This window comes from Hemitrygon akajei, chromosome 11 (assembly GCF_048418815.1).
Source record: "Hemitrygon akajei chromosome 11, sHemAka1.3, whole genome shotgun sequence".
Lineage (NCBI taxonomy): Eukaryota > Metazoa > Chordata > Chondrichthyes > Myliobatiformes > Dasyatidae > Hemitrygon > Hemitrygon akajei.
Genome location: NC_133134.1, coordinates 102,609,047 through 102,628,808, shown reverse-complemented (window position 1 = coordinate 102,628,808; position 19,762 = coordinate 102,609,047). Strand labels below are relative to the sequence as shown.

At 48.3% G+C, this 19,762-nt stretch overlaps 1 protein-coding gene and 2 non-coding genes across 4 annotated transcripts; 1 reads left to right on the top strand and 2 right to left on the bottom strand.

The window, feature by feature from the left end:
- Positions 1 to 1,320: 1,320 nt before the first annotated feature.
- On the bottom strand, positions 1,321 to 1,392 carry trnag-ucc (transfer RNA glycine (anticodon UCC)). The gene has a single exon. It is a non-coding gene; the product is annotated as a tRNA-Gly (tRNA).
- Positions 1,393 to 4,330: 2,938 nt separating this feature from the next.
- On the top strand, positions 4,331 to 4,402 carry trnag-ucc (transfer RNA glycine (anticodon UCC)). The gene has a single exon. It is a non-coding gene; the product is annotated as a tRNA-Gly (tRNA).
- A 4,673-nt stretch (positions 4,403 to 9,075) lies between these two features.
- ssr2 (signal sequence receptor, beta) lies at positions 9,076 to 19,304 on the bottom strand. Of its 2 annotated transcripts, none has more exons than XM_073061439.1 (6): positions 19,207 to 19,304; positions 15,643 to 15,800; positions 14,866 to 14,964; positions 12,667 to 12,775; positions 11,251 to 11,328; positions 9,076 to 10,039 (listed from the first exon to the last, which is right to left on the bottom strand). In XM_073061439.1, exons 1-6 carry the CDS (start codon positions 19,216 to 19,218, stop codon positions 9,929 to 9,931), a joined length of 567 nt encoding a protein of 188 aa, XP_072917540.1. In that variant the 5' UTR covers positions 19,219 to 19,304; the 3' UTR covers positions 9,076 to 9,928. The 2 variants fall into 2 exon arrangements, with proteins under 2 accessions (XP_072917540.1, XP_072917542.1); XM_073061441.1 differs by lacking the exon at positions 19,207 to 19,304 and adding an exon at positions 18,927 to 19,170.
- Positions 19,305 to 19,762: the final 458 nt, after the last annotated feature.

Here is a 19,762-nt window from a genome sequence, read left to right as displayed (position 1 = left end):
ATCTGATTTATTTTGACTTTGGATCACCTCACCCGCATTAATCCTGCTGTTTTCGGGACTGAACGATATACACACTGGGAACTCAGCACAACCAATAACTGAGGCGCCCGCTTGCAGCAAAAGTCTTTGACATTTGATGAACAAGTTCCAACACTTTGTGATGTTCTCCATTCAGCTTTTAAATATATTTACAATTCCCTCTTTGAAGGCTTTATTGGTGAATTCGGACCATCATCGCCAGGCCTGGGTGTGGAATCACTCCCGACGTCCAGTCAAACTCGTAATCAAAACACGAAACCTCTGGCACTTCCTGAACACTCCATGTTTATTCCATCGGCAGTTAGTGTGTCCTGTGGGTGACATGGTGCATGAGGGAAACCTGTAATTTTAATCGGCGGAATGATACACACCAGGCAGGTAACAGCAGGTAACTGGTGAGCGGCTATAGAGTAGGAGGCTTGTCCGTTGTGGCTAAGCCACTATATGGTCGACCAAGGGGCCGAAGCTGAATTAATGAAACGTTCTCCTTGTTGGTTCTTCTTCCTCTTGCCTTTCCGTCACGCCACCCTGTAGCCCCGCGCCTCTTTCTCCATGTAGTCAGTCCACGTGGAGGAAGACATGCTCTGATAGGGGTCTAGCAGGATCCGGCAGCAGCGAGCAATCAGAAGGCACAGGAAGATGAAGAGGAAGAAAACCAGCACTAAGGTGATCTTTTGATCCTGGGACGCAGTGTGGGCTGAACCGGCGGCTGCCTCGGGCAGGATTGTATTCAAAAGGTCTTCAGTCATTTCCGGTTATCCGAACTCTACCGTGACATGGCTGCTTCGGGGGCCCTATAATGGAAGAAAAGGCCGCATTTAAAAACTATAAATAATTTGTTTCGTAAGAACTTATCTAGAACTTTCAAAGATTAAAGAGCCTGGTTGAAGCAGCGGGGATAACTTCACTCAGCTCCACTGAACTGTTCCCACAACCTATGGACTCACTTCCAAGGACTCTCCATCTCATATCCTCGATATTGTTTATTGTTCATTTAATCATTTAAAATAATCATTAATTATTTTTGTATTTGCACAGTTCACTTTTGCACGGTGATTGTCCGCCCCCTGCTGAGTGCGATCTTTCATTGATTCTATTGTATTTGTCGTGAATGCCCGCAAGAAAATGAATCTCGGGGTTATATACGCCGATATATATGTGCTTTGATAAAGAACAAAGTCACTCACTGTTTACTCCGGGCGCAGTCTGGGTGAGCCTGTTTAATTTGTTTAGTATTCACAGAACTCAGTCGGCATTACACTAATCCCCCAAAATAATTGCTGCGATGGCCGGGAATCGAACCCGGGTCAACTGCTTGGAAGGCAGCTATGCTCACCACTATACCACCATCGCCCTGTTGGAAGAAAGTTGTTATTTAGATTGGACGTCCGTAGTTGGTGAGTGCTTTTGTTTGTTATTTTCACTAACGATTTGAACGATAATGCTTTTAACGTGGTTACTATGTTTCGAGATGACATTTGGTGGAGCAGGTGACAGTGAAGAAGGTTAAAGCAAGAAAAGATCGGCGGATGTTACCGAGACTGGAGGGGGTTAGGTTATAAGGAAAGGATGGACTCTTTGCCTGGAGCTTAACAAGCTGAGGGGTCGCGCCCTCTCGGGTTGGGGGGAATGTAAAACTGGAGCGCACAGGTTTAAGATGAGAGGAGAGAGATTAAAGGAAGTGATAAAAGTTGGCACAATTAAAACTTTTTAAAAAGATCCTGACAGATACACGGACACAGTCCTCCAGCGGACGGCGGCCCCACATCCATCACGAAATCCGGCAAGTCAGAAACATGGCAGATCTTCCTCTCACAGCTGAAGGGACCACCAGCAGGCACGGCACCGGAAAAAGCCCTTCAGCCCAACTAGTCCATGCCGACCAAAATGCCCATTTGCCCGCGTTTGGCCGTGATTCTTTAAACCTTTCATATCCATGGTCCCAAGAGTGTTTTACATCGATACCGGTAAGACCATCGGCAAGAAACAGAAAAGGTGCTTTTTTCCCCTTTCCCACCCGGCCGAACACTCATACGAACTGTGTTCCTCTGACCTTGGAGAAAGCAGATCCTGGCAGTCAGTGTCTGACCCCTCTGGGCTCCGGGGACTGTGTCAGCTCCTAGGCTGAACGTGCCTCGGGTTTTCCATTCGATCAATAGTTGGCGACTCCTTGCCCCCAGAATCAGCTCCAACAACCGTGATCTCCAATTCCTGACCCGTCGGCCATTCTCACCATCGCTGGGCCTCATCTATACTGGGAATACCCCGTCAACCCTTCTACCTTCATCTCCCTTCCGTTACACCCTCACTCTCACAGAGACGTTGTTCATCCTTCCTAAAGTCTGGACGGCAGTATATAAATGCAGGTCTCTCTCTTTCGCTTTCTCTGTTTCTCTCCGTCTCTGTCTCTCCTCGCCTCTCCCCCTCTCTCTCTCCCACCTTCTCTCTCATTCTCTCTCTCTGTCTCTCCTTGACTCTCTCTCTCTCTCACCTTCTCCAATTCTCTCTCGCTGTGTATCTCTCTTTCACCTTCTCTCTCATTTTCTCTCTCTGTCTCTCCTCGATTCTCTCTCTCACCTTCTCTCTCTGTCTCTCCGACTCTCTCTCTCACCTTCTCTTTCTGTCTCTCCTCGATTCTCTCTCACCTTCTCTCTTTCTCTCTCTCACCTTTTCTCTATTCTCTCTCTCTCTCCACACACACCACTCACTCTGTTCCGAGAGGAAACGAACATAATCGCAGCAGGTCCGTCTGCTTTCCGTTCTTTCCCTTGGTAATGAGAATCAGAAAAAATTACGAGTTTTCAAATAGATGCTTTTCCCCCTCTTTTTCCCGTCCCGTCACGAAATGAAAAGCGGGCGCCCCGAATCGGGAACATTTCTGAAGAATAACCAACTGTAAGCGACCCGGCACGATGTACCTGTTCTCACACACTGGCATCGGCTGCACGGTGGTTGCTGGTTGTCCTGGTAACTGCGGGTACACGGTGGTTGCTGGTTGTCCTGGAAACTGCGGGTACACGGTGGTTGCTGGTTGTCCTGGTAACTGCGGGTACACGGTGGTTGCTGGTTGTCCTGGTCACTGCGGGTACACGGTGGTTGCTGGTTGTCCTGGTCACTGCGGGTACACGGTGGTTGCTGGTTGTCCTGGAAACTGCGGCTGTAGTAAGGCTCCGCTCGTGCACTGGAGGGGTTGGGACAGGCTCGTCCTCCATTGGGCGAATGTCAGTGTGCTCCATAATGATCAACAGCCAGCCTGCATTTGTACAGCGTCCTCTGGGATGGATCACACCCCAGAGCCCGTGGATTCATTTGCTCCTTGATATCATCCCGGGACGGGGAGGTTTAAGCTGTCACCTACCTACAACACACACACAGCGGGGCGCTCCCTCAGTACCGCCCTTCCTCGCAGCATGGGGCTCCCTCAGTATATCCAATTCCCGCAACGTGACGATCCCTCAGTACATCCCTTTCCTATAACGCGACGCTCGCTTAGTACATTCTCTCCTCGCAGTGTGATGCTCCCTCAGTACATCCCCTCTCTGCAACCTGGGGCTCCCTCAGAAGCGCTCCCTCCCCACCGCGAGACTCACTCAATTAGCCCATCCCCGCAGCACGACGCTCCCGCATTATCCCCCCCACCAGTCGGCGGTTCCTCAGACCATTCCCTCCACGGTGCGACTGGATCCTACAATGCGGCGTTCCCTCAGTGTTGCCCCCTAAGAGTTAATAACCCCTCAGTTCTCTCTCTGGCAGTGCGGCGCTCCCTCAGCGCTGCCCCTCTAACAGGAATGGATCGTTGATTTATCATGACTTTCAATGACTCGCCAAGCAAAGCTGTGAGTGCGGGTTCAGGCACAGAGAGAGCTCCGGCGACCAGCTTGGAGGCGCACAGAGATTTAAGTTCCTGCTGTTACTTTTCTGACGGGGGTACTAAATAGAAACGGGCCTTTCCAGATATCTGACAATGGATCCTTACAAAAATAACAAAATGTTTAATATATAACAAAAGGCTATAATTAATTGTTAGCTACTGAGTGTAGAAATACCAGACCTTGGAATTTTGCAAAAAAAAGTTTAAAATTAAACATTTGATTAAAATGCGCGCCAGAAGTTACTATATAGATATTCAGGACCAATGCTATTTGACATTGGAACTTGAAAAAAAGAATACTTTTTGCCAGAATAGAATGTAGTTAAGAAAAATAGTAAAAATGAAGTACAGTATGTTCCACCAGCTGTATTGCTGTGAGTTCACGGTTGTAGGCAGTACTACAAGAACTTTCTTAAGCAGGCGATGGTGGTATAGTGGTGAGCATAGCTGCCTTCCAAGCAGTTGACCCGGGTTCGATTCCCGGCCATCGCAGCGCAATTTTTATTTATCTGTTTTATACATTTTAGAATTTTTAATCACAGCTATTGAATAATCTCACTTCTATCTCCGATTACTTTACAAAAGTAAGTCTAATTTTAGCCTCCTTTAGATAAGCTTGGAACTTTTCGTTACCAGTATTTTTTATGTTTACCGATTCAGCCCCATTCGCCAATCAAGTTGCAGATTTGTTATGATTGACAGGACATGTTATGTCACGCAGGCGTAGGGGCGGGACTATGAACCATTCCGAGTTTCCAATAGGTGTATCGATCGACCAATCCAAGAACAAAAAGGGCGAAAAGCTGCAAATGCTGGAAATATTGATCAGAATCAGAATCACTTTATTGCCAGTATGTGAAACATACCAGAATTGATTGTGCTTCGGTGCCAAGCATAAAACACAGGGCAATACCACAACAGACAACACAATAACAACCAACAATTTACCGGACAATAGTGCAAACAGACATGAGCAATCAACAATCAGCAGAATGGTCACATGTGCAGACGTCAATAATCAAATTTAAATAAATATGAACATTAGAACAGGCTCAATAATTATCAGCAGAACAAGGAGACAGAAAGAGCAGTTACAGGATGTTGTGCAGGGATTACACCTGAGTTGAGTTTTGTTCAGAAGCTGGACAGCTACAGGAAAGAAACTTAGGAGATTACGGCTATTTCTGCTTGAGGGGAGGAATTCAATGTTCAAAGTACAGTCCATTGAATTCTGCTAGTGACCATATACAACCCTGAGATTGTATCTTTTTTCAGACATTCATATTAGAACAAAGAAATACAATAGAATTAATGAAAAACTACAAACGAAGGCTGACAAAAAAATTGTTCAAAAGAAACCCAACTGTGCAAATTCAAAACAAAAAAAGTAATAACAGACAGGTATATGGAGGAATTTAAGGTGGAGGGGGGGGGTTATATGGGAGGCAGAGTTTAAGGGTCGGCACAACATTGTGGGCCGAAGAGCCTGTACTGTGCTGTACTATTCCATGTTTTATAATAAATAATAAATAATCTGAGAACATGAGTTTTAGAGTCCTTGAATATAAGCCCAAAGGTAGTGGAGTTAATTCAGCATTGTGGTGAAGGAAGCTATCGATGCTGGTTCAAGAGCCTGGTGGTGGTTAAGGAGTAATAACCGCTCCTGAACCTGTTGCGGCGGGCCCTGAGGCTCCTGTACCTCAGTCCCGATGGCAACAGCGAGAAGGGAGCATGGCCTGGATGGTAGGAGGTAGGGGATCCTTGATAAAGAATGCTGCTTTCCTGAGACAGCGCTCCATGTAATTGTGCTCGATGGCGGTGCAATAGAAACAGCGAGGAAAAGAGAGAAAGGCTTTCTTTACGAACCTATCTATCTGTGATGCCACTTTCAATTAATTATAGACCTGTATTTCCAGATCTCTTTGTTCTACCGCACTCCTTGCTGCCCTACTGTATAAGACCTACCCTAATTCCATCTGCCAAATCAGCCCATTTTTCCAGCTGGTTCAGATTCCGCTGAAGGCCTTGATGGTCCTCCTCGCTGTCCACTACACCCCTAATCTTGGTGTCATCTGCAAACGTTCTGATCCACGTAGCCCCACTATCATTCAGATCGTTGATATAGATGACAAACAACAATGGACCCAGCCCCACTCCACTAGTCACAGGCCATCTGCCACTCTCTGGCTTCTCCCGCAAAGCTAACGTCTACAGTAATCCAATTTACTACCTGAATGCCGAGCGACTGAACCTTCATACTGGACCTTGTCAAATGCCTTGCTGAAGTCCATGAAGACAACATCCACTGCCTTGTCTTCATCAACATTCCTACTCGAAAAACTCTATGGTTTAGACACAACCTACCACGCACATAACGATACGGACTCTCCCTGCCTTTCCAATACTCCTATATCCCGCCTCAGAATACTTTCCAATAACTTTCACACTACTGATGTCAGGCCCACCGGCCCATAATTTCCTAGTTTATTTTAGGGCATTTCTTAAACAGCGGAGCAACATTAACTATCATCCAATCCTCCGCTACCTTACCTGTCACGACGGACGATTTAATATCTCTGCTAGGGCCAATGAAATTTCTGCACTAGCCTCTCACAGGGTCAGAGGGTACACTTTGTCAGGCGTTGGGGATTTATCCATCCTAATTTGCCTCAAAGGCAGCAACACCTTCTTCCCTGTAAACTGTACAGGGCCCATGAAGTTGATGCCGCTTTCCCTCACTTCTATAGACTCGGTTTCCGTTTCCCGAGTAAATGCAGATACAAAAAAAATCATTTTAAGATCTTCCCCATCTCTTTTGGCTCCACGCGTAGATCACCATTCTGAACTTCCAGAGGACCAGTTTTGTCCCTCACAATCCTTTTGCTCGGAACATATCTGTAGAATCCCTGAGGATTCTCCTTCACCTTGTCTGATAAGGCAAGATTATGCCTTCTTTTAGCTCTCCTGATTTCTTAAGTGTTCTCTTGCATTTCTTATACTCCATAAGCACCTCATTTGTTCCCGACTGCCTCAACCTGCTATGCACCTCCTTTTTTTTAAATCAGGGCCTCAATATCTCTAGCAAACCAAGTTTCCAAGCCTACACTGGTATCACTCGGCAACTTTTCCTACGTTGCATCGACTACTGGACTGTAACTGCTTCCTGCGGCCATGCTGATCTCATCGACTTGAATCAACTTTGCCTCCAATTTCCACCCCCCCTGTGGTGAACTACACATACCTGTCTGGACACGCCCCCCCACTGACTGCTCCTGTGGCTCCTCCCACAGACCCCGGTATAAAGGCGATTGGAGGCACAGCCCCTTCCTCAGTCTCCAGGATGTTGTGTGGTGGTCACTTACTGCTTGATCTTTCTTCCAGCCAATAAAAGCCTATATCTCGCCTCACGTCTCCGAGAGTTATTGATGGTGCATCACCGACCTCGAATTTACCTGGTCCATTTCCGACATCCTCCCTCCCTACTTTCTCGATGTCTCAGGAGACGGTCTATCTACTGATGTCTTTTATGAACCCACTGATTCTCACAGCTGCCTGGACTAAAACTCTTTTCACCTTGTCACTTGTAAAAATGCTGCCCCCTTCTCACAGTTCCCTCGCCGCATCTGCTCTTTCATTCCAGAACTACTGAGACCCACCCCTTCTTCAAACAAAGGGGCTTCCCTTCCTCCGCCGTCAATGCTGCCCTCATCTCTTCCTTCCGCCACCCAGCCAGGGAGAGGGCTCCTCTAGCCCTCACCTACCACCCCACTAGCCTCCGTGTCCAGCACACAACTCCCCGTAACTTCCATCTTCTCCAGCGTGATCCCACCACCAAGCACATCTCTCCCTGCCCCCCCCCCACCTTTCTGCTTTCCACAGGAATCGCTCCCTACGCGACTCCCTCGTCCATTCGTTCCTCCCCACTGATCTCCCTCCTGGTGCTTATCTTGCAAGTGGAACAAGTGCTACGCCTGCCTCTACACCCCTTCCCTCACTACCATTCGGGGCCCCAAACAGACCTTCCAGGTGAGGCGATACTTCAGCTGCGGGTCCGTTGGGATCACCTACTGTATGTCGGTGTGGCCTCCAATATATCGGTGAAACAGGGCGCAGATTGGGAGACCGCTTCGACATCCGCCAGAAAAATCGGCATCTCTCGGTAGCCACCCAATTCAAACTCGCTCTCGTCCACTGAATGTCTCTTCTGTTCGCCTAACACCACAGCTCGCCTCTTCTCCCCCTTCCCTTCTGAGTCACAGAGTCAGACTCCGTGCCAGAGACCAGACCGCTGTGACTTTCCTCGGCTAGGTCAACTAAACAAATAATTCATAGTCCACGAGCTGCAGAGTCCCCGACCACAAGCTGTGGAGCTGTTCAGCACCACGGCGGGTGAAGCCGTCCAGGAGCGGCAGCAACTGCTCCGGAACCTGGCGGCGTCGGACCCAAGACGCCAGCACCTCTCACCCACGGCAGTAGCAAGAGGGAGAATGCTCAATGCAGACAGATAGCGATAAGCGTCTGTTCCTTTTCTATTCTTGGCCCCAACGATCTTAATCTTGCTGGACACATTAATTGGCATGGGATAATGGAGCCAACCCCGCGACCGTCCTTCCGCTATCAGACCTCAACGTAGCTGTTCCCGGAGTCTCGGGAGTCTAGTTCGCCCATTTCCCCAGGAAATTCTTTAGTAAAATCTCCGGTTGGTTTTTCTGTACAATGGATTCCGGTTCATTGGGAAACACCGTAGTCAGTACGTTTTAGCCCAGTTAAGCGGATTCCCCACTTAGCCGAAGTTTCATGGAAATAATTAAAAGGATACAAAAATACTGTGTAGCTGAGTAACAAATTATGTATTTAAATGAAATATAGAACCAATACTACAACTGTGCTATAAAACTGTGTATTAGCTCCTAATAGTTATTCACGGAGGAATTCATTCCGTGTATGCTGCTGTTCTTTTGAGTGACTGTAAATGAACAAATTAGCAAAGAAACCTAGTGTAGATAATGGACTACATTCATACAAATACTTCTGACCATTGCATTCTCCAACTCTTCATTTTCATTGTAACATTCAAGATAATTGTCGGTACCTTCAAGTTTTTGAAACCAGTGAGAAAAGTTTTGAAATGTGACTTAATGTCTTCATAAAAAATTGACTGACAATTTAATTTTAAAGTGGTTTTATTAAAAAAAAACCTCTCAAATGTACAATGCACACAGGTCACCCTGTTGTACTAACTGAGCAAAGTATTTGACCTCCTAAGCCATGTTCTACAGAACCGAACCCCACCCTTCTGCTTGTTTTTGGATGAGAATTCTTTCAAGGTCCTGCAATGCTCTCCTCTTAAAAAAATCTTGGAATTTGTTGTAGAGAATTAGGTGTTATGACCAAAAGTCTTAAAATTGAAACACAAGGGAAATGGGAGCTGATAATAGGATAACAGGAATGAAAGTTGTCCCAGCTCAGCAGGATGGGGAGAAAATATTTGACACAGTGAGCAGAACGTGCAGAGGAATTTCCCACAGAAACAGCCCGGGGGGGGGGGGGGGGCCTGGATCCACCAGCTTTTGGCAAAGAATCACAAATGACAGGTAGGTGGCCATTATTAGAAACACACCTGTTAGCACGTGAGAAGGGGGACAAATGATCTGACTGTTGTTTATCTGTGATCAATGTGGCAGAGAACGTTGAGGTTGCTCCATCTGATGGAAGCGGAATTTGTAGATGTCCCACTAACATCAACTACAGGACACGAGCAGGCACCGGCACAGGGAGCTGTGAAGCAGTTCAGAACAACCAAACCACTTCACCAGCATTGACTGAAAGGTGCAACCACTCCGGGACGCTTACATAGGCAATGGCTTTTGTAGTTCAGATTCTCAACGTTCACCTCAAAATGAAGCCAAGCGGTGTGTCACTGTAATAGGGAGAGAGTTGGAGAGCGAGTCTGCTGGTCAAATCTATCACAGTCGCGTACAACAGGGAGAGGAGCCTCTTCTGACGATTCAGTTAAGCTCAGTTCTTCTTGGACTTGGCCGTATCGTACTTCCTCTTGCTCGAGTACCAGAGCAGCAGGGGGATGCCGATGGAAGGGAGAGTCATGACCCCAAACGCCGCCCAGTCCAGCTGTTTTGGAATAAAAACCAGAGTTACTCCACGGAAGCTCAGGGATGTGTACAGTGAACATCGTGGGCATTCCACATCAGCACAGAATGTGCACTGGCCCTTGCGGGTTACCCCAGCGCATCCTTGGGTGTCAATGTGGATAACGCACTTTGATACACAGCACAGGTGATAAATTACTCTGAAATTCCAGTGTGGGAGGAGGGTACTGCTGCTTTCAGCTGACCCAGTCCTAACAGCAGAACAGACTCATTTCGACAAGTTGGAGCCACGGCACAGGCTGCTCACTCATGGCTTTTCCAGCTGCCCCAACGTGCAGGCCCTTCCCGTCCAAACCTCCATCACCGTCCCACCACGTCTTTCCATAGTCCAACTGGTCGGAAATCTTGACAGTTCAGGAACAGCTACTACCCCTCAGCTACCAGGTTCTTGAACCAGGGGATAACTTCACTCACCCCCATAACCTACGGATTCAACTTCCATGGGAGAGGGGTTCAGAGTGTTTCCATGTCTCCTGGTCACCAGTGGAATGTGTGGGGGAACTGTTTAGTTATCGACAGGAATCAGAACTACTCGTCTCAGAACCTTCCAGCGTGGTATCACAGAGTCCCAAAGTTCTAGAGGGACCGGACTATCAGAGTGAAGTGACTGTCAAATTAATCTCACCATTATCATACTCCCCACAGCACTAACCTCCCCTGTTCCAACACCTCCAGTTACCCCGAGGACATTTGTCCAGATCAGGATCACAACTGTCCAGTGATCCCAGATCACTGCCACCTGCCCCTGGGTTTCCGCTCCCTGCAGCCGTCCCTGCTACATCCCGTGATCCCGGATTATTGTCACTTGCCCCTGGAGTTTTTTGATCCCTGCAGTTGTCTCTCCTGTATCCAGGAATCGGTAAGTGGAGAGTTATTTTGCGCAGAGAGCAGGCGATGTAAGAGGGTGGCGGTTGAGGGCAGCGACGAAGTGGAATTCCTCGGGCTGCTCACGAGATACAGTGCTAGTTGGGGTCAGAGAGACAGCGCTGCTCGAGCAGCTTAGGTGTTATGTGGGTTATCCTGAGCTCTGCACCGGTGGCAGAGGAAAGCCCAGTAGGCTCAGTAATAACAGCCAGAGTGGCGATGGCACTCCCTCGCCCACTGCACTGAGGTGGAATTCCTACATTCCCACAACTGTCAAAGCAAGATTTCACCTGAGGCCTGGAAACTCACAAAATGAGGAGAGAAGCGCCGGTCGAACTCTCGCTGTGCTAGGATGCCACCTTGTCCTGGAGCACTGGTGTAACCCATCTGAAGAAGAGGACACAAGGAGGTTATTGCAGGCTGATAGGAGACACCCCACACTAGCCTCCGCCCCATTCTGTGTCAGGCTGAGATACTAGAGAGAGGGGACATAGTCTGGACAACAGCCTGACTAGACACATCGTCCCCACTTTAGAACTACCTACACCCACGTCACATGAACAGAGGTACGAAACCACTGATGTGGGACCGGGTTAACCTGGAGGAACCCACAGTCTGTACAAATAAGTCAATCCATAGAGCATTGTGGCCTCTAACTGCAAAACTACTTGTTTTAAATAAGACTTCTTGACCAAGTTCTGATGACCCCATGAACAACGGCCTAGCCTTTCACATGGAGGGTAAACATAGAATATTCATTGTGTGCCAGTCTTGATTCATTGTCCCCATAACCTTCCATTCCCTTCATAACAGCATGTCTAAAAGTCTCTAACTCCACCAAACTGCCTCAACCACCACTCCCCAGGTCACTGATTCCAGACACTGTCTGAGCAAAGAGAAAAAAACTTCCCCTACCTGTAGAAATCATGTCCACGGCTGTTTGACATTGCTACCCTGAGGGGAACATTCTGACTGTCTAACTTTAATCAATGCATCCCATAATTTAAAAAAAAAAGTCAGATCTGCCCTTAGCCGCTGGTGCTCTGGGAAAACAGAAGTCTATCCGAACTTTCCTGCTAGATTCCTGCCGCTGTCTGTAAGGGGTTTCTACGTTCTCCCTGTGGGTTTCCTCTGGGTGCTCCTGTTTCCTCCCACAGTCCAAAGACGTACTAGTGGGTAGGTTACTTGGTCATTGGAAATTGTCCTGTGATTAGGCTGGCATTAAATCGGGGGTTGCCGGGCAGCGTGGCTTGTTGGGGCAGAAGGGGCCTGTTCTGCACTGCATCGCAATAAGTAAATAAATAACTATTACCTCTAAACCACGCAGCATCCCGCAGAACCTCTTTCTGCACCTTCTCCATAGCTTCCTCATCCTTCCTGTCATGGGATGACCAGAACTGCACAGCAGACTCAAAAGTATGTTCTGACTAAAGTTTTATATCTGACTTCATGACTTCCTTACTTTTATACTCGAGACCCCTACCAATGAAGGCAAGCATGGTATACCCTTCTTAACCTCCTTATCCACGTAGCCTCAGTGCCATTGCCACCCTGTCTCTGGCTGCCTACTCTATGCCTCTCATCATCTTGAACCCCTTTATCAGGTCACCTCTCACCCTCTGTTACTCAAAGCCTGACCCTCAGCCCGGCTGCCACTCCTGCACCTTCGCCACGACGTGTACGGTCCTGAGCCCCACGCGGACGGCAGAGGGCGAGTGTACTTACCACCACCGGGCCACCTTCCTGGGCCAGGTAGGAAACAGTCGCCGAGGTGAAGTTGAAGTAGCCAGCCTTCAGGGGCCGCAGCACCACCGTGTGCGTGACATTACTGGCTCTGCGGGAGGTGAGTCAAGGAGCCCGACACAAAGCAGACTCAGCAAGGGTCTGTCAATGGACACTGCAAGAATACGGCCACAATTTCCTCCCCTGCTGCCGGCTTAAAGGAACGTACGTGTACGTACACGGCGCCAAACAGCAGCTCAGTGCATCCTGAACACTTTGGTCAAAGAGGTTCCTTCCAGTGGGATCCCCAGGCAGGCTGTGCACAGCAAGACTCTGCAATGCCAGCGGAGTACTGGCAAACAAATTGGATGTCCTCTCCTGGGCCAAAACAGAGATGGGGGCGAGCAATCTAAAAGGGAGTGTTCGCAGGCTTTTGGATTTTTCCAGCAGCCTTATCATATTGATAGAGGAAGCTCCACGCAGATGGGGGGGTGAGTAATTTAAAAAGTAGCCTTTTCTGGCGGATTAATAAATTTGCAATTCCTTAGCAAGGGCAAATAAAAAGAAGGCAGGGACAAGTGGAGTGGCCATTGTTTGAATGGGGAGGCTTGCTAATCCAGCTTGAGCGAAGTAAGTATCTTCATCTCTTAGTACATAGTTATAGGAATGAATTGTGGGAATTCTTCCTGCCTCCCAGATAACCACACCTGTACCAGGTCATGAACTTTGATAGAAGGAATAAACCAATAAGCTATTTTCTAAATGGAGAGAAAATACAAAAATCTGAGGTGCAAAGGGACTTGTGAGTCCTCATGCAGCATTCCCTAGATTAATTTGGAGGTTGAGTCGGTGGTGAGGAAGACAAATGCGATGATAGCATTAATTTCAAGAGGACTAGAATATAACAGCAAGGATGTAATGCTGAGGCTCTAAGAAAGGATGCGCTGATGTCCAGAGGAAGTTTGTGAGAATGATTCCGGGAAGGAAAGGGTTATCATATGAGGAGCATTTGATGGCTCTGGGCCTGCAGTGGTCGGAATTTAGAAGAATAAGGGGTGGTGGTGGGGGGGGGGGGCGGAAATCTCATTGAAACCTATTGAATGTTGAAAGGCCTAGATAGAGTGACTGTGGAGAGGATGTTTCCTATTGTGGAGGAGTCTAGGACCAGAAGGCACAGCCTCAGAGTAGAGGGATGTCCATTTAGAACAGAGTTGTGGAGGAATTTCTTTAGCCAGAAGGTGCTGAATCTGTGGAATTCATTGAAATGTTGAAATGGTACAGCTGTGGAGGCCTAGTCATTGAGCATACGTAATTAAAGCGTAGTTTGATAGGTTCTTGATTAGTTAGGGAGAAGGCAGGAGAATGGGGTTGAGAGGGAAAATAAATCAGCCATGATCAAATGGTGAAGCAGACTTGATAGCCGAATGATGCTTGCATCTCTTACAGTTAGTTCCAAAATCCCATTGTCCGGGACCTGTGTCCACTCAGCTAAACTGGGCAGGACACACGAAGCCAGGCATTCTGTCCCAAGGAGATAGCAGATGCTGGAGAACGGAGTGGACCACATTGCAGCTGTAGGGGGAAAGGAGGGAGGGAGTAGAGGAACTATCTACGTCAGGACGGATGCTCAAACCGCCGAGACTTCGTAAGCACTTGCCAAACGCCACCCCAGGTGACAGATTCAACATCTTTCTCACGTTCCAGTGGAATCTCTGGCCCATGACCCCAGTGAGTGTGGAAGGAGTGTCTGAACGAATTTGAGAACCTCCGTCCGAACTACTTCCCTAAGTGTGGCAATAAATCGCCCTCAGTGCCACATTGAAAGCTCTCCAACCCTCTCTCCGATACAGATTCACGAACCACACACACCCACCCACCCACCCACGAGAGTCTCTCTTCTAACATACACACACAGCAGTAGTCACAGTTTCTCTCACACACACACAACCACCATCCCCCAGACGAGGCAAGTCTCCCTCTAACACAAACATCACAGACAATCTCTCTCTCATATGCACTCCACATTAGGACAGTCTCTCTCTCTCTCTCTCTCTCTGTTAAACACACACCAGACCAGGAGAGAGATCAGTCTCTCTCTTTCTCTCTCCCTCTCTCTGTCACACACACACATACCAGACCAGAAGAATCTCACACACACACACACACACACACAGAGGACTGGGATAGCTGTGCAAAGGATACGGAGCGATTCGGTCCCATTTCACTGTCAACATTCCGGATACTATTCCGAAGTCCTCGGGTGGGAATGAGTCATCGCTGAGCTCCACGTCCAGTGCAGCACTGTCAGGGACAAACATAGTGCAGGATTTCACACCGAGAGGGTAGGGATTGGAGGATGACAGTTTCCCCTACCAGAAACGCTTGCTTCTTACCCTGATGCTGCATCTTGCCAGCACACCACACAGTCAGTTGGAGCAGGAGTTGGCCATCCATCCCATTGTGCCTGCTCTGCCATTCAATAATACCATGGTGATCTGGCCCTGGGCTCCACTCGCTCTACCTGTCTTTTCCCCCATAACCTGCTATTCAAAAATCCACTTAACCACTGCTTTGTCGGGTTGGCCACCTTTCACCAGGAAGTGAGAAACATTAAATATTACTATGTGGGAGACATTCCCTGCTCATTTCTGGAATTCTGCAACAGGATTTTCACAGCACACGAGAGGACAGATGGTTTTCCATCTCATGAGAAAGTAGCTGTAAAGCTCGGCACCAACTCAGCAACTTCCCTCTGTACCGTCTGCCTCAAAGGTGCAAACATCCCCTCCCAGTACCGTAGAATACCAACCCGTCACCCTTCGGATATCCCACGAAGCCCATAGAAGCTTTGACCGAGGTTTCGGCCAGCCGCGCTCACGTCCAGCAGGCAGAGTCAGCCCGGGGCTGTTTGCTGCCCGACAAGAGCCCGTTGACAGCAGCAACTCCTGGCAGGGTGGAGAGATAGACTCGGTGTCCTACCTGGAGCCAACATTGTAGATGCTGTACTGCAGAGTCAGGTCTCTCCCTTCCACGGCGTAATTGTTCAACAGGGACTTGGAGGCCAGAAGCCTTGCGCCATCCTCGGCCCTGGCGGCAGCGAGGAGCAGAGAGCACGCCGTGACCAGTAACAACCTCATCTGTGGGCCAGAGTGGAGATAACATCCGTTACACAGAGGGTGGAGACCGCAGAGAGTGGGCACCAACACCAACCGCGTCTGTGGATTGGGAATAATACCCATTACAGAGGGTGGAGACCACGGAGAGTGGGCACCAACACCAACCTCAACCGCGTCTGTGGATTAGGAATAATACCCATTACAGAGGGTAGACACAGCAGAGAGTGGGCACCAACACCAACCGCGTCTGTGGATTGGGAATAATACCCATTACAGAGGGTAGACACAGCAGAGAGTGGGCACCAACACCAACCTCATCCATGGGGCAGAGTGGGAGGGGAATAACACCCACTTTCAACGTAGAGAGTGTGTCAACAGTGCCAAAAGTCCACAGTGGAGTTTAACTGCAGCAGAATCTGAACTCCAGGCAAGAATTATCGAATACTAAAGGGCACAGTGAGAAGGAGAGAGCTTAAAGGAAATGTGAGAGCACATTTCTCTTTTGCACAAAGAACGGGAACATGTTGCCTGGGGAGGTGGCTTAAGAAACAGTTACGAAAGTTGTGTTCGAGGTGCTTTTAAACAGGTCTGTGAATACGAGGGATAAAGAGCGCATGTAGGTGGAAGGTATCTAATTCGGCATCTTGGCACAAGAATTATGGCCAGTTCCTGTACTGTATGTTGTATGTATACCAGCTATTTTCTTGACTCTAAGTCACTCACACACATCGAACCATCAGGGATGTACGCATCTTTCTCTGCCTGCCTCCCACCTTGCCGGTGGTCACTGTCATCTGTACATTAATTGCCCCTCCCTCCCTGAATGCCCTCGAGAGGATGATCTTTAGCCGCTGAAGTCCTTGTGATGAACAGGCGGCCACAAAGCCGCTGGGGAGGGGGCTCCAGGATTTGGGCTCAATGACATTGAAGAACTCAGCACAGTGCACAACAGGAGAGGGGTACGAGGTGCTGATCTTACCCTACACCCGCTTCTCTGCCCTTCACGGCGGAAGCCATCATGAGCTTGGCAATAACCACAACCACAGTGCCATTTGTTAATGAAGCACGTCATGGGCTTCGTGGACGGAATGGCTGCAGGCAGTGGCGTCCCAATGATGGTGTGGAGCTGTACCCATCCTGGTGAGGAATGACGGAACCATTCCTCTCCTGATTTGTGCCCATGGATGGTGGGGGGGCCTTCGCAATGACAATACATGTGATCCAGCTGAGCTTCTGTAAATAGGAGTCTCTGGAACTGATTCAGTGGAGAACAGGGTCTTTACTGTAAGGATTAAGTGGTTGGAGCTGGTTATTGATATGTGCAGGCGGTACTAACAGACTGTTTCCATTATGTAAGTCTGCATTAAATAGATTTGCAACACACTGATCATGATAAGATCATAAGAGCAGAATTAGGCCATTCGGCCCAGAATCTGCTCTGCTATTCCATGATGGCTAATTTATTATTCCACTCAACCACATTCTCCTTATACAAATTACAATACGTTGTACTCAGTACTTTGATTTATGAAGGCCAATGTGCCAAAAGCTTTCCTTACAACCCTATCTACCCGTGACACAATTTTCAATGTGTTATGGACCCGTTTTCCCAGATCCCCTTGTTCTGCCGCTCTTCTCAATGTCCCACTGTGTAAGACCTAGTCTATGGTGTTGGTTCTACTGAAGCCCAACATCTCGGAGTTGTCTGCATTAAATTCCATCTGCCATTTTTCAGCCCATTATTCCAGCTGGTCCAGATCTTCCCCCCACCCACCACAAACTCTGATAGTCTTCCTCACTGACCTCTACACCCCCAATGTTGATTTCATCCACAAACTTAGATCCATTTAACCACATTATCATCCAGATCACAGACATAGATGAGAAAAAAACGGACTCAGAACCGGCCCTTGTGGTACACCACTAGGCCTCCACTCAGAGAAGAAATTGTCTACTACCACTCTCCGGCTTCTCCCACAAAGCCTATGTCTCATCCAATTTACTACCTCATCTTGAATGTAAAGCTTCCTGACCAACGTCCCATACGGAACCTAGTAAAAGGCCTTGTTAAAGTCCACGTAGACAATAGACAATAGGTGCAGAAGTAGACCATTCGGCCCTTCGAGCCTGCAACGCCATTCTGAGATCATGGCTGATCATCTACTATCAATACCCGGTTCCTGCCTTGTCCCCATATCCCTTGATTCCCCTATCCATAAAATACTTATCTAGCTCCTTCTTGAAAGCATCCAGAGAATTGGCCTCCACTGCCTTCTGAGGCAGTGCATTCCACACCCCCACAACTCTCTGGGAGAAGAAGTTTTTCCTTAACTTTGTCCTAAATGACCTACCCCTTATTCTCAAACCATGCCCTCTGGTACTGGACTCTCCCAGCATCTGGAACATATTTCCTGCCTCTATCTTGTCCAATCCCTTAATAATCTTATATGTTGCAATCAGATCCCCTTTCTATCTCCTTAATTCCAGCATGTACAAGCCCAGCCTCTTTAACCTCTCTGCGTAAGACAGTCCGGACATCCCAGGAATTAACCTCGTGAATCTACGCTGCACTTCCTCTATAGCCAGGATGTCCTTCCTTAACCCTGGAGACCAAAACTGTACACAATACTCCAGGTGTGGTCTCACCAGAGCTCTGTACAAATGCAAAAGGATTTCCTTGCTCTTGTACTCAATTCCCTTTGTAATAAAGGCCAACATTCCATTAGCCTTCTTCACTGCCTGCTGCACTTGCTCATTCACCTTCAGTGATTAATGAACAAGGACTCCTAGATCTATTTGTATTTCTCCCTTACCTAACTCTACACCATTCAGATAATAATCTGCCTTCCTGTTCTTACTCCCAAAGTGGATAACCTCACACTTATTCACATTAAACGTCATCTGCCAAGTATCTGCCCACTCAAGTCACCCTGAATTCTCCTAACATCCTCATCACATGTCACACTGACACCCAGCTTAGTATCATCAGCAAACTTGACAACGACTGGTTTGCTTTCTTCAACATTCCTGGTAACTTCCTCGAAAAACTCTATAACATTGGTTAGGCACGACCTACCAAGCACAAGACGACGCTGACTATTCCTAAACAGCCCATGTCTATCCATCTATCCGGTTCCTTTAGAATACCTTCCAATAACTTCCCCACAACTGATGTCAGGACTGCCGAAGGGTTTCGGCCCGAAACGGCGACTGTACTCATTTCCATGGATGCTGTCTGGCCTGCTGATTTCCTCCAGCATTTTGTGTGTTACGCCGATCTTCTGCAAGCCATTGCTGATAGCGCACCCACAACAAGAGTCCTGGCCCACCCGCCGTCTGTCCGTCCCTTCCCGCTTGCTAGCGGCCACCCACACAGAGCCAGGACGAACGGACGGCGGGGGAACCAACTTCCCGAACCGTCACTCACCCTCTTCTCCATCTGCAAAGGACGTGGCTCAGCGCCGGTTCCAGTCTGCTGACGTCATGTGAACCGCTCAATTTGCGCATACTCGTAGCGCATCGTCTATTGGGTAGTGTAGTTTAAAGCACTCCCCGTCCCATGTGATGGGATAAACGACTGCAACTCCCGAAATGCTTTGCTGAGAGGCGGGTTGATTAATGCACTAATCAAAAGGCGCTACGTACACTTCCGGCTTTTTTTTAAATGAGTTACGCTGGCAGGAGGATTGATTGAAAGCTGGAGCAACGCACGCAGACTGCTGAGGGAACTTAGTGGGTCATGTAGCATCTATAGAAACGAATCAACGTTTCAGGCCGAGACTCTTTTATCATTCATCCTGGGGGCGAGGTCAAGAGGGTCTGAATTAGGGAGAATAGGTCTGACGGCCCCATGTGCTGAGCTGTGTTTCAGATGTGTCAAAGGGGAGGGGTGTGTTGCACTGCTGATCGGGGAGAGTACTACAGTGGTATGTAGGGAGATGACCCTGGCGGCTGTAGGGGTGCAATGAAACTGGGTGATGACT

What these genes read in the sequence shown, in the direction of transcription:
- ssr2 (XM_073061439.1), bottom strand. An exon ending in ATCTACAATGTTGGCTCCAG is followed by an intron (nt 14,965 to 15,642) that starts GTAGGACACCGA and finishes TGTCCCTGACAG; the next exon opens with TGCTGCACTGGACGTGGAGC. An exon ending in GGCGCTTCTCTCCTCATTTT is followed by an intron (nt 10,040 to 11,250) that starts GTGAGTTTCCAG and finishes ATTCCAAAACAG; the next exon opens with CTGGACTGGGCGGCGTTTGG.